Source organism: Panthera onca, chromosome F2, assembly GCF_046562875.1.
Source record: "Panthera onca isolate mPanOnc1 chromosome F2, mPanOnc1 haplotype 2, whole genome shotgun sequence".
NCBI lineage: Eukaryota > Metazoa > Chordata > Mammalia > Carnivora > Felidae > Panthera > Panthera onca.
Genome location: NC_138356.1, coordinates 20,687,735 through 20,702,500, shown reverse-complemented (window position 1 = coordinate 20,702,500; position 14,766 = coordinate 20,687,735). Strand labels below are relative to the sequence as shown.

The 14,766-nt window shown below is 43.2% G+C and overlaps 1 protein-coding gene across 16 annotated transcripts in view; it reads left to right on the top strand.

Moving 5' to 3' along the window:
* Nucleotides 1-14,766, top strand: part of NCOA2 (nuclear receptor coactivator 2) — a 291,324-nt gene that overhangs the window by 232,610 nt on the left and 43,948 nt on the right. For all 16 annotated transcript variants that reach the window (XM_060610715.3, XM_078441775.2, XM_078441778.2 and 13 more), the window contains 5 exons: nucleotides 2,768-2,956; nucleotides 5,845-5,946; nucleotides 6,464-6,607; nucleotides 9,739-9,886; nucleotides 11,615-12,884. In XM_060610715.3, coding sequence (XP_060466698.1) covers nucleotides 2,768-2,956; nucleotides 5,845-5,946; nucleotides 6,464-6,607; nucleotides 9,739-9,886; nucleotides 11,615-12,884 — 1,853 coding nt within the window. The remainder of the gene's footprint in view (nucleotides 1-2,767; nucleotides 2,957-5,844; nucleotides 5,947-6,463; nucleotides 6,608-9,738; nucleotides 9,887-11,614; nucleotides 12,885-14,766) is intronic.

The following is a 14,766-nucleotide window of genomic DNA, read 5'->3' as shown; positions in this document are numbered from 1 at the left end:
TTAAACTTAAAAGTCATGGAGAAAAGGGCATCTGCAGATCGTGATCTTGAACAAATGATTGTCTTGATCCTCAATTTTAAAGTACATGAAGAGAATTCAGATGGAAAGTACTCCTGTGGCAACTGTTTTCATGGGGTTTGTGTTGTGGTTTTTTAAGAGGGTGCCACATCGCCTCCCTCTCTGTCCAGTGCCAGCCGACCCTGCTTTGTGCTTTTTCCACATGATTAAGAAGCAGAAGGTCATGAGAAGTTTGAGAATTTGACTTCACAGAAACAAAACCCTGAGTCCGTCTTGTGAAGGGAGTACGCGTGTGGGTGCGTACGGTACTCTAAAAATAAAATGTTAAGGAACAAGTGGCATATAGAGGTTCAAATGCTATCAGCCTGGGAGCCCTAAATGGGCCCTTTCATTTCCCAGACGCTCCGGTGGCTGTGCAGGTGTCCCCCTCAGACACTGCCTCCTTACCCCGTTTCACATCCCTGACTCCACCTCATCTGGAAGATGCTGTCCGGGAGCGTCCGAGAATGTTGAGGGCCACGTCGGAACATGGGCGGTTCACAGCATGGACCCACCTTAGCCGCTGCTCCGGGGCATCGCCGTTCCCACTTACTGAGTGGTTCTTTTTTAATATTCTCACTTAGACTGATGATGCTAAGAACATCTTCACAGATAAAAGGAAGTGCATATTTCAGGACAGAATAAGGTCAGGTCCTGAGTTAGCAAGTATTTCTGTTCTTTTTTTTTTTTTTTCTCCAAATTGTTTCTATTAGCTGGTCTTACTGTTAACCACAGTAAATAGAAGAAGGCCCTTTTAAATTCCATTATGGCTCTCTTTTTCTTGGTTACGATAACCCTTTGTTCAAAGTGACTGCAACAGTAATACAAAACATAGGAATACTCATGTGAGATTCTTTAATTATATTCTCTAGTAAGTGAACAAGAAAATAGGATTTCTCATTCCAAGTAACTAATATTTTCAAATCTCTTCAGTAATTTTATGACTTCCTCAAAGGACCTATGTTATTAATTTGGTATTATTAATCCACTTGTCTGAAGAGCTCTTTTCCTTACTTCACATTGTACTTTTTTTATATTTTAAGATTCCTTATTAACCTGAGGTAATAAGAACTCTTTTTTCTTTCTTCTTTGATTTCTCTGTGTAAGTCTCCGTTTCGTGGGTGAGCTTGCAGAACACTGACGGTGACACAGATCCCCCACGTCTGCCGAGGCGCATAAAGCTGGCTGTGACTCCTTCTGTAATTCTAGAACAGCTTCTTGCAGTTAACTTGAAATTTCCTTTTTTCTTTCTAGAGTGTGTTTTCTTGTTCATTCCTTCACAGCCCAGCGGCTATGGGTTTAGCCTTGCATTCGCCAGAACACCTAGATGTCCTTTTAAGTGTTTTCCAGCTAGTGAGTTTTGAGGGTATGTTTGCTGATCTTCTCGCTGGCCCTTTTTGTGATCCCCCCCTTTCATTGTCCTACTGGCCATCATATTTTTTAGATAGAGCATAAGGAAGAATAAAGAAAAGATTCCAGCTCTTCTAGTCGTTGAGCATCTTTCTCATCAGTTTTCTCCTCTGTAGAATGAGAAAGTGGATCCGGCGATCCAGAAGCATTAATCCTCAAAATCAGTCATTCTTTTGTTTCTCTTGATTCACTAGTGCATTTCCCCAAAAGTAGTCTTTCCTCTGTCATTACCTCTCTCCTGATGTAATACACACATTTCTGAGTGTGGACACCAAAGCAGAAGACATGTGAAGTAGTCTTTCATTTGATAAGAAATAAATGACATTAGCACTGCATCTGCAAGGACTTTTCAGTCTAATTGAGGAAATGTACATGAAACGAAAAAAAAAAAAAAGCTACAATAAAGTCATTCAACAGTCAAGTTACAAAATATACACTAAAAGTTCTATAAAATTCGGGGTGCCTGCGTGGCTCAGTCAGCTGAGCGTCCAACTCTTGGTTTCACAGTCTATGGGTTTGAGCCCGTTATCGGGCTCTGCGCTGACCGTGCCGAGCCTGCTTGGGATTCTGTCTCTCTCTGCCCTCCCCCACTGCTGCTCGCTCTTTCTCTCTCTCTCTCTCAAAATAAATAAACTTTAAAAAAAAATTTTTTTTCTGTAAAATTCTATAAAAGAAAAGATCTGCGAAAGGAGGCAGTATAGGGATCTTGGCCTCAGAGCAGGCTGCATTTGGGTGGGAGAAATAGAGGCAGCTGAACACTTTAGAGAAGGTCGCAGGAGCAAAGGTGTCCACACAGGACCGACTATGGAGGACCGTGGGGGAGGCTTGTGCTGCCCCACGTGGGAGATCTGCTTAGATGGATACGGTGCGGCTGGTTACTGAGATTTGATTTATCAGTTTGAGTGGCTTTCCTTTTCCTGACCTTTTAAAAGAACTTTTATCCTTGTAAGGTCCAAATCCTTTTAAAGAACTTAATGCATGCTACAGTTGGTGCCAGCTACAGATTTTTGAGCAGGGGGTAACATATCTAACACTAGAATACAAGTAGGTGGAACTAAATTTCCAAGAAACCAAAGCAAGGGAAACACAAAAAGAAAGAACTGTATGCTAGTAATAAATAACCAAGGCCTGCGCTTGAAAGGAAGGAGTCAGGGTGAAGGGTAAGAAGTGTAAAAGTTATTTTGAAAATCCCAAGAGTGTTCCCAGGTTGTTAAAACAGTAGCATCATTTTGATAATTCGGCAGCGGTGAGTCTGATGTTAGTTCCTCGGTAATTCTCGGCTTGCTCTCGCCTCACTCAGTGAACGGGGGATCCTGGTCTGGCGAGCCTCCTAGGCGGAACAGCCATACCTTTAATTGCCGGATGCTGGTAAAACCTTTGCCTGATTCGGAAGAGGAAGGTCACGACAACCAGGAAGCACATCAGAAATATGAAACTATGCAGTGCTTTGCCGTCTCTCAACCAAAGTCCATCAAAGAAGAAGGAGAAGGTAGGGCAAAATCAGGATATTTCGTATGTATCTGTGTATTTATTCCTGTGCTACTTCTTTCACTCTTCATTATCTAAAACTAGTGGCCACACAAAGAAAAATTTAGCTGTGGTTTCTTTATCCTTTTCACCTACTTAATTTTTGTGACGAATTCAATTTTTATGTCTGTAAAACAGCACTGTCCAATAGAATGTTCCACGGTGATGGCTGTCCAGGGCAGCCCCTACTAGCTGCTTGTGGCTGTTGAGCATTTGGTGTTTCAATAATGCAAATGGGGAACCGACTTTTCTACTTTATTAAGTTTACGATTACGTAGCCACATGTGACTAGCAGCTGCCTAACTAGAGAAGCTCTCTTAGTGGTTAAACCTCCCAGGGATCCTAAGCTCTTCTGAATGTCTACTGTGAGCCACAGCCCTAGAAAAAGGCATAAGTACAAACAACTTGTTTCATACACTTTCCAGGGGTTAATGGATTCCATCTAGTTTATCCGTGGATGCAGGGTCCAGGATATGGTGTATGTGATAGAATGATACTTGAGAGAGGCTAGAGACGGGAGTGGGGAATGGAGAGGACTTCAAGCTCGTAGGCCCACCCCCCTGAGGAGATGCTGATTAGTGTCCAACCCCCGTGCCCTCCAAGCGAGCCACGCCACGCCGCGGAGGGTCACTGTCTAATATGAAGCAGTGCCGAAGAATGTTTACTGCGTGTGTAGCAAGAGAGGAGGTGTAGAGGAGCGCTGGTGAATGGAGATCTCGTGGGCTTTGTAGTCAGACAGGCCAGGTCAGCCACTTACGAACTCTGTGACTTTGGGCAAGTTTTTTGATCTCTCTGGCCTACAGTTTACCCTCTCATCAAGAGGAGTCAAGAGTATCAGTATCAGAATGTAGTAAGGATTAAAGGAATATGCCTGAATCATGATTGGCATTAAATACTACAGAACGTCCTCGACTTACGGTGGTTTGACTTACTTTTTTTTTTTTTTTTAACTTTACAATGGTGCGAAAGCGATACACATTCGGTAGAAACCATACTTTGAAGTTTTGAATTTGGATCTTTTCCCAGGCTAGCGATATGCCTACAGTGCTCTCTCAGGATGCCAGGCAGCGACAGTAAGCTGCAGCTCCCAGTCAGCCACGCGATCCCAAGGGTTAACGACCAGTACACTTACAGCCATTCCATACCCACGTGTCCGTTCTGCTGTTCGCTTTCGGGATGGTGTTTAATAAATTTCATGAGATGGTCAGCACTTTATTAAAACATAGGCTTTGAGGTAGATGATTTTGCCCAACCGTGGACTGTGTGTATTTGAGCACATTTAAGGTAGACTAGCCTAAGTTATGCTTGGTAGTTTAGATGTTTTAAATGCATTTTTAACTTACAGTATTTTCCTCTTAAGATGGGCTTATCAGGACATAACTCCATTGTAAGTTGAGGAAGTTCTGTAGTTATTTCTTTTGGTTTTATATGCAAGTAATTTGTAATTTAAATTTTATTGAAAAGTAATGGGGCTCTCAGAGGTGGCATAATTTTTCAAAACTAAGTTTTTCCCTAGGTATGCAGTGTTGAGGGATTTTTTTTTTTTCTTTTTATGCAACAGTACGTGCTGCTAATTCACCCATCTAGGATACTGTTCTTAAAGTGGTAGAAAAAAGATGTAACTGACCTAATGTGTGACTTTGTGCTGTGTATTTAAACACTTTTGTACCTTTAAAGTCTGGTTCTAGATAATTAACACAGTATGGCCTAAGAGTAGGGTTTCTGAGCCATGGTGTGCTCAGATTCGAATCCTGGCTTCACTAGTTTTGTATGGTGTTGGGCAAATTACTTAAACTTCGTGCTTTGGTTTTCTCCTCTGTTAAATGGAGATGATACTTTCCCTGCCTCGTAGAGTTCTCACAAGGACTGAATGAATTGATAGCCTCTAAAGCAGCTAAAAAGAGGTCTGCCTCATAGCAAGTGCTCAAAAATTTAGCTTTTATTATGTTCAGAATGAAGATCACGTTTATATTTGTGATACGCACCATTACTAGATAGATTTAGAGAAATTCTTTCCCAGATTTAAAGATGAATAATCATAAATCAATGACATAAGATATGAAGACTATCATTTTAACCTTTTATCCAGCATTTTCGAAATTAAAAGAGCTACACAATGTGCTCCGCTTGTTACAAAGATAAATAAAACATCTCCGTGTTCTCTAGAAGTGAACACAGATGAATAAAACAGTTGACGTGGGTGAGGAATAAAGGCCTAGCGTTGGCCATGTGAGAAACCAGCCAAGGCCGAGATTCCCAACTGTAATGCAGCCACCCTGGTGCCTGCCACTCTTTCTAGGATTTCGTTCGTGTTCACATCTAGACTCCATTTATACTCTTTGCGTTAAATCGCTCGTTGCCATTCTAGGGGTAGTTCCGTAGCTGGGTAGAAGGTCTATCTAGCTTTCCTGTATCGTGGCGAACCAAAAACTCGAGGAGCAAACCCTCGACAGAGCAGAGTATCAGGCTTTAGTTTTCGCCATTTGTCTACTTTATGTTGAACTAAGCTGGTTGTTCCCATCAGCCATTCCGTGAGAAAGGATTACACGCTCTTCCGTCCATCGCTGAGCAGGTAGTTTCAGGGCGGGAATGCTAGCGTGGCGGGTGTCCTTTCGCAGCGTGGGTCGTGTGGCTTCAGCAGCTGACCCTGCACAGCACACCCTATCCTGTCCCCCAGCTGCTTCCCACTCAGGGGAGGAGAGCATGAAGCCAGTGAGCGGCAGAGGCACACAGCGTTTGAGCACTCCCTCCTCCGCTGATTTACAAGGTCGTGTTGTCATAAAGACATTTGAGTTTGTTTGAATCACTGAAAAAGCCTATTATGATAACCATAAATGTATATGATTGAAGATTTGCAGTCCTGCTTGATTTGTGTGGCAAGAAGAGTTCCCATGAAGGAAAGACCAGGTCTTCCCTCATCAGAAAGTTTTACTACTCGCCAAGATCTCCAAGGTAAATTTTCTTTCCAGAGAAGACCGGGGGTGCCTGGGTAGCTCAGTCGATGTAAGCCTCAGGCTCTTGATTTTGGCTCGGGTCACCATCTCACGGTTTGTGAGTTCGAGCCCCATGTCGGGCTCTGTGCTGACAGCGTGGAGCCTGCTTGGGATTCTCTGTCTCCCTCCCTCTCTGCCCCACCACTGCTCACACAATCTCTCAATAAATAAACAAACAAACAGATTAAAAATATATATACCAAAGAAATCATTGTAGAAGCTACATATTTGTAATGCAAGGAATATATTTAGAAGATCACGAAGAAGCTGAGAATAGTGACTGCTACCGGGGCAGAAGCCTTGAGGGGCTTGAGGAAGAAGGGGCGGTGGGCGGGTGGGGGGAGGGGCACCTATTTCACTGTCTACCCTTTGTGTGCTACCTGTTCTAAATAAGTAAATTTTATCTTTTAAAATGTTAGTCATTTTCGTAAATAATAGATGAGTACGTAGGTATAATGCTTGCTGTTATTTACTAGGCAAGATCACGTCACTGGATACCAGCACCATGCGGGCAGCCATGAAGCCAGGCTGGGAGGACCTGGTGAGAAGGTGCATTCAGAAGTTCCACGCGCAGCATGAAGGGGAATCTGTGTCCTATGCTAAGAGGCATCATCATGAAGGTAGGCATCTCTGCATGGTACTTTCTTGACGTTGATTTTGCTATGTTACTACTTCCTGTGGAAGCTTTCTCTGAAACAGTGGTTCTGAAGTTCACCTCAGGAAACTCGGGTCTGTTGACTTTTTGTGTTCATACGTACTTTGCATCATCCGGCCCAGAAAATGCTGCCATCTAAAGGAAAACTTTGTAGACTCTGTGGGACAGAAGAATGAGATGACTAGAAGATAATTTCATAAAGACAGAAGAAAAGGAAGGGAAAAAGGTCATGTTCGCTGATCCTAAGGCTTCTGTATATAGAAAACTACATAATAAGGTACCACTTAATATCAAAAGAAATACCTGAATCCTAAAGAAAATCTGGAAGTAAGAACGAAATGAAATGTGCAAGAGCAGCTAAATTCCCGATAGGGGTCTCTCCGGCCCTCCTTCCACGTGATGACCACCGAAGACTGCCCAGGTATTTCTAGAAGGCTCCAAAAAATGAGGGGACTTGACTGAGGTCACAGGGCAGCTAGACTAGACCGTAATTAACAGGACCGCTAGAGCTAAAGCCAAGACTTCAAAGGCCTGTGTCAGTAATAACAGCAGCCCTCGCCGAGCACCTGGCCTTTGTCCGACGCTGTCCTTCTTTGTAGTAGCTTGTTGCTCCTCAGCAACAGCCTGTGGGCAGGCGTCAGGAACTCCAGTTATCAACGGGAAGGCGGACGCAGATGAAGTGACTGGTCAGCACCCGAGCTTAATCTGGGGTGTCTCCTGGCAGTCTCCCTGTCGTGCCGCTCCCAGAGTTCTTTGCACAGAATCCCGTCTCCTCTAGTGCGTTCTGGTGTTTTGTCATACTGGTGAGAACAAGGGGGGAAAGATGCCTTTTCCTTAGCTCTTCCTCATTAAGTACTAGGTGGGGGAGGGGGAGAGAGACCTCTTCTTCACCTAGTCTCCTGATCTGCTCCCATGGACGCCGCGTGTCCGGCGCGGGGCGCCTGGCTAGTGGGCCTTGATTCCCCAGGGAGCAGCCACCATGCCTGTGAGGGACGAGGGGCGGCGGAGTGCGCCCTACAGCTCGGTTGGGCGGATTGTCAGCGTTTTGGCAGAAAGAACATCCCGACTCCTCATTGAAACAGAGTTTTAGTTTGTCCTCTTCCCTTCGATGTGCATCTGTGACCTTAGCGTTTTACCAGTAGTGTTTGCTCAGACTCTGTGTTTTAAGACAGCTGATGAAAAAGTACAAATCGTAAATGACCTCTCTCCCCATTCCCTTATTTTTCTCCTCATCTTATTCATCTTTTTCATTTTCTTTATCCTTCTCAGAAATAAGCACACAATCCAGAACCTTGTGTCTTTCAGCATTTTTTTTAAGTTGGAAAGAATAAGAGGAAATAGAGGTTCTACACTTGGCAGAAATCAGTATTTAACCTACTGTTTCACTAGATCTGGTTTAAAATTTAAAAAATAGTAACAACAAAGAATAAGAAATCACCACGAGCAAACATGGTCAGCATCCTTGAGTCCTGAGTAGCAATGCCCTACACTGAACTCTGTGGCCTCCCGAGTCCTTACAAAAGGGTTTACACAAATGTACCAGACACCGTGGTAGGTTTAAACAAGCGGGACCCACTGAAAGGAAACTCCAAAATGTATGAAATAGGTAAGATCGAAGGTAATCAATCACACTGAGTAAAAATCTCCTAAAATGTTGTGTTGAAACGGAAGAGCTTGCTAAAGAAATCCAGGTGTATGCTTAAGCGTATCTACTTTAGTAGTAGAGATGTTTGACGTATTTCCAAATGAAATGGAAAACCTTCAGGGGTCACAGCCGAGGTCAGATAAAATTCTGAAATCATAAGCCATTCGAAGCAGGAGTCCCGTTATAAAGATTGTATTCGTTCTGCCTTTTAGGAACATACTGCGCAAAAGCAAGATGCACATAAGTCCAGTGATTCATTTCCAGGACTCCCACTTTGCAGTAGCTTCGTGCAGCGGTTGACGGCACAAAGTAGTACCTAAACGCTGCGTGTACCTGAGACTGTGGAGGGGGTTTCATGGGGGAAATTGCTCGAAGTGAAATTCTGCCAAGAAAAGTCAGAATCCACACTGTGCGTCAGTGACTCTCTCGCTCCCTCCCTCCACTCACTCACTCGAGGCAATTTTGTGGGGTCGTGAACGTGCTGGTTCTGGCTGGTCTTGGGGCTCGCGGTTCAACCCACAAAATTTGTGTAGAAGAGAATGCGAGAAAACACGGTAGGCTTCTTAAAATGGTTTAAGAGGGTAACCAAATTATATGGCTCCTTTTTTTTCTGAGCCGAAATGTTCTTTTTCAATATGTAGTATTTGACCGTTTTAAAATACAGTTGTTTTAAAAGATAAACCTGAAGTTTTATCGTAAGAGAAGTTATTTTCACCTAGTTGATTTATACATTTTCTTCTGTTGTCTTGAAAATGGAAACAGATTCTTTATCCAGAAGTTAAACCATTCCGCTTTTATTGTTTCAGTTTTCTGTTTAGCCTTTTTTTTTCCCTCTGAAAAGATTTTTCTGATTGTTTATCTTTTGCTTCCTGTTGTCCCATCCACAGAAGTCATACTTCTTCTTACACACTGAACAACAGATTGGGGAATAGTACTGTGAGATGGTGAACAGTACGTAACTTCAAGATGAATATTCAGAGGATACGTTTAACGTCATAAATTTTACTGTAATATTTTTATTAGCTTAGAGGGAAATTAAAGGCAACTTCACACTCTAAAGATATCCTGTCTGTGCACTGTACTGTTTATTTTAAACAGATCATTGTGAAGCTTGTTTTGAGCTAATCAATGGTTTACACTCTTTTTCGCCATGGTCCTGAAGATTTTAAAAAGAACCTAGCTTGAGGGTCTAATAAGCCTTATTTGAAAAACAAAAAACAAAAAAACACAATATATTGAATTTGTTAGTATTTTGAGTAAAAAAAAAAAATGTGCTTTTAAAATGCTGTAATGTTTTAATATCATAAACTATTACTGACAACTTTTTAACATGCTGGTAGGAAAATCTTCAACTTAACAAAGTTTATTACTGTTATTATATCTTATCCTGCCCCTACTCTCTGATTTTTTTTTTTTCTAAACATGCATTCTGTTTCCTTACTTGCCCACAGTGCTGAGACAAGGATTGGCATTCAGTCAAATCTATCGTTTTTCCTTGTCCGATGGCACTCTTGTTGCTGCACAAACGAAGAGCAAACTCATCCGTTCTCAGACTACTAATGAACCTCAGCTTGTAATATCGTTACATATGCTTCACAGGTAATCCTAGTTATAAGAAATCATTTTCAAAAAAAAAAAATCATTTTCCCCTCCCAAGTCAAGAGAAGTGTTACAGAAGCAACAGATCACCCTAGAGCTTTCCAGCCTTGTCAGACATTGCTGTTAATCAGCCCCAGGCACGTAAAATATAAAACTGAGTTGCTATTAACTGTTGGCTAAAAGACAGCTTATTTATGATGCCAGCCAAGAGGGCTATACTTTGAATTCTCGTCTTAATACTAGTGACTTTTAAAAGGCAGCCGGAAGAATATAGGCTAGCACCGGCTTTGCTCTGGCACGACCGCCTGGTAGGTCGGAGAAGGGAAATCGATCAGTTCCCAGCGGTGACCCATGCAGTGTGGGAGTATTGAGGCATGATTGCTGGTCCTGTGTGTTTAAATCTAAAACTCTCAAATATACTCAGAGGCAATATTTTAGATTTTTATTCTCAGGCTTAAATTAACTTCTTGACGTTAGCCTTTAAATTGAAAGCTAATGAACATTTCCATAAAAAAAGAAAGTACAGAAAATTGAATGTTGATTTTAAAATGAATTTGTCATAAACTATATTGTTGTAGAGCACAAATTTAGGAAAATTATTACATTTCAAGTTATGTAAATATTTATGGGTGTGCTATATAAAAGTTTATGAGCTACTGTCAGAAGATATATAAAGTTGCTCTGGTTAAAGAGTCCCCTTTTATTACATTTCTTGATTATGTACTTTCTTGTTTAGGGATAAAAAAATGGGCAGCCCTGTTTGCCAACTGTTAATAAATCTGACCTCAAACTGAAACAATTTGAAAGTGATTACAGATGTGCCAAATTTCACCCCCCCTAAGTGAAAGCTGATGTTTGACAATTTGTGAAACCTGTTTTGTTTGGATTTGTGAACACATGTGGTAACTCACAAGTGACTGCCAAGGCTATAAATTAAAGCTCATAGGACTTGGAAAATCATCTAGCTCAGAAAACCTGCTTTTAGTCACTAGTAAGGGAGTGGATGGGAGCTGTCTAGGTGTTGGGAAAGTAAGATCACAGACCAGGGTCACTCCGAAGTTTTGCCCCAGGTTGTCTGTCGGAAGCTCTCACTTTGACTTGCAGGGGGATCTCTTAGACAAGGTGCTCTAATCCTAAATGCTTTTGGTAACTTTATTGGTTCTAGAACTTGTGGAGTTTCTAATAGTTAGGGATGAGTCCCCCAGCCACCCCACCCCCACCCCCACCCCCACCAAGTTTGCTATTCGTCTTGAGCCAAGTAGTATACCTCAGAGCTCTCTGGGCTTCCAGATATGACTATTGTTAGGAATTAGAATCTGGCAAATAATTGAAGACAGCTCCACTCGTTTGGGTCTTTCCTTTAAGACGGTACAAGTTCTTAGTTATTCATGATAATATACATACCATTAAATGAGAAAGATACCATGTACTTGGAACCCCTCTAATGTCTTATCTGGTAATTACAATTTCGATACAGTAGTAGTCAGATTTAAAGACAGCCCCTCTGTAAAACCGCAGACATCTTAATGAGTTGACTGAGAAACATCCCTCTTGGTCCAAAACTACGCGTGTTCAGTCTTGTCCGTAATTGCAGATTGTTTCATCAGAGTGTTATCGGGCCTTTAAACGTACTCTGTTCTTTTAAAGAAAAGAGGCCATCTCGTTTTCTTGAACTAATAACAACTTGCTAAGTATTTTTTCTTGTATATTTCTTTCCTCATTATACAGAGAGCAGAATGTGTGTGTAATGAATCCGGATCTGACTGGACAAGCGATGGGGAAGCCATTGAATCCAATTAGCTCTAGCAGCCCTGCCCATCAGGCCATGTGCAGTGGGAACCCAGGTCAGGACATGACCCTCAGTAGCAATATAAATTTTCCCATCAATGGCCCGAAGGAGCAGATGGGCATGCCCATGGGCAGGTTTGGTGGTTCTGGGGGAATGAACCATGTGTCGAGCATGCAAGCAACCACTCCTCAGGGTAGTAACTATGCACTCAAAATGAACAGTCCCTCACAGAGCAGCCCTGGCATGAATCCAGGACAGCCCAACTCCATGCTTTCACCACGGCATCGCATGAGCCCCGGAGTGGCTGGAAGCCCTCGAATCCCGCCCAGTCAGTTTTCCCCCGCAGGAAGCTTGCATTCCCCTGTGGGAGTTTGCAGCAGCACAGGAAATAGCCATAGCTACACCAACAGTTCCCTCAACGCACTTCAGGCCCTCAGCGAGGGGCACGGGGTCTCACTGGGGTCATCGTTGGCTTCACCAGACCTAAAAATGGGCAATTTGCAAAACTCCCCCGTTAATATGAATCCTCCCCCACTCAGCAAGATGGGAAGCTTAGACTCCAAAGACTGTTTTGGACTTTACGGGGAGCCATCTGAAGGTACCACCGGTCAAGCAGAGAGCAGCTGCCATCCGGGAGAGCAGAAGGAAGCAAACGATCCCAGCATGCCCCAGGCTGTGAGCGGCGAGAGATCTGACGGACAGAGTAGACTGCATGACGGCAAAGGACAGACCAAACTCCTACAGCTGTTGACCACCAAATCTGACCAGATGGAGCCTTCACCCTTATCCAGCTCTTTGTCGGACACAAACAAGGACTCCACGGGCAGCTTGCCTGGTTCTGGGTCGACACATGGAACCTCGCTCAAGGAGAAGCATAAGATTTTGCACAGACTCTTGCAGGACAGCAGTTCCCCTGTGGACTTGGCCAAGTTAACGGCAGAAGCCACAGGCAAAGAACTGAGCCAGGAGGCCGGCAACACAGCCCCTGGTTCAGAAGTGACTATTAAACAAGAGCCCGTGAGCCCCAAGAAGAAAGAGAATGCACTACTTCGCTACTTGCTAGATAAAGACGATACTAAAGATATTGGTTTACCCGAAATAACCCCCAAACTTGAGCGACTGGACAGTAAGACAGACCCTGCCAGTAACACAAAATTAATAGCTATGAAAACTGAGAAGGAGGAGATGAGCTTTGAGCCTAGCGACCAGGTGAGTTTGTAATGCGCTCTCCCAAGTGTACTAATCCATACCCATCACGGCTTCTCGTAGGGGCGTTTGGAGGCCTCGGGTGACTAGAGACAAATAAGCCTTCTGCTTTGTTGTCCTTACGTTGAAACAGGCTTCGTTCTCACTTCAGCTGCCCGTTCCACATATTCTTGTCTAGCAAAGAGCGACATTGTTGTAGAGCCAGGGCTGGGCTGACTTTTCTTTTCTTTTCTTTTCTTTTTTCGTAAGGGGCCAAGTGGTGAATATTTTTGGCTTCACAGACCATACGGTCTCTGCCACGACTCTTCAGTCCCGTCATTGTAGCGCAAAGACAGCCAGAGACCTAGACACTATATAGACAAATGAGTGTACTGTGTTCCAGTAAAACTTTACATACGGACGCTGGTATTTGGATTTTGCAGTTTTCATGTGTCACAAAATACTCTTCTTTGGATTTTTTCTTCAATTATGAAAAAATGTAAATCCAGGGGTGCCTGGGTGGCTCAGTCCGTTGAGCGTCTGACTTCGGCCTAGGTCATGATCTCATGGCTCATGAGTTCGAGCCCCGCATCGGGCTCTGTGCTGACAGCTCAGAGCCTGGAGCCTGCTTCGGATTCTGTGTGTATGTCTCTCTCTCTCTCTCTCTCTCTCTCTCTCTCTCTCTCTCTCTGCCCCTCCCTCACTCATGCTCTGTCTCTCTCTCTCAAGAATAAGTAAAACATTAAAAAAAATTTTTTTAAATGTAAATCCATTCTTAGCTCAGGGGCCATCCAAAAACAGGTGGTGGGCAGAATTTAGCCCACAGGCCAGCTGTACTTTGCTGACCCTGTTACTAGCAGACCCTGAATTGGAGATAATCACTTCCTTGAAACTGGGCTTTGTTAGGACAGACTTAATTAAATTATTTCCCATCTACCTTGCTCTCTTTTTAAGATAAGCGTTTGGTTTTCAGACCTAATGAAGATCACTGTACCTCTCTTTATTGTCTGCTACAACTTCTGATTAATGCTAAAGAATCATTTAAAAGAAAAAAGAGTTCTTTCTGACATGATGGCTTGGCGTAAGATGTTTCCTGGGGACTCCGTGAAGTCTGGGTTAATGATCCAAGACTTCACCCTTCATTATCAACTCTGTCTAACCCCTGGGAACTGCCCTGTACTTCAGACCTTTTAACTGACCGGTTAACAAGGGAAGAAGCTGCATAGGCCTTTCTAGTTAAAATAGTTCACTAATTTGTCTTGAAATTTGGTTTTCAAGGGGATATTTTGTGTGACACGCCATCTTGGGGGACTGGGTGTGGATGGGGAGAGAGGAGAGCAGCACTTCCCTGCTAGAATGTTGAAGTCCGCTGAGTCAGCAGAGGCTGGCCCTGGGGCAGGACTAGGATTGAAAGCAAGAATCAGGAAAGCTGAGGCCCTTCTCGCCCTGCTAGCTGGGCTCACTCCATGGTTCTAAGCATTTAGCTTCCTTTATTTCTTTCACTTTGATGTCTTGGCAGCTGCTGCCATTCCTATAAAACAGGTAGGATTTCCTAAACCTTTGTCCTTCACAAGGGAAACAGCCTAATTCTATAATCATCTTTGATAATTAATCCTTAAACTTAGAGGTCAGCGCAGGGTTCTGTGATACAGCTATTCTGTAATGCTGTAAATTCAAGTAAATTGGGGAAACTGAAAGTTGTAGCAGAAAGGTAATCGCAAAACCTTGGATAAAGTATAGTGTGAAACTATATTGACACCTATAAATGTTTTCATCTCTTGAGGTTTACTAGGTTCGAATACAGAGAGCTAGTGGCAGTTCAGAGTGGCAGACACATACTGTCACTCAGGTCTCCCTAACACATGCTAGAGGCCAAGATGGTGACCCATGTCGGCCACCTTAGCTT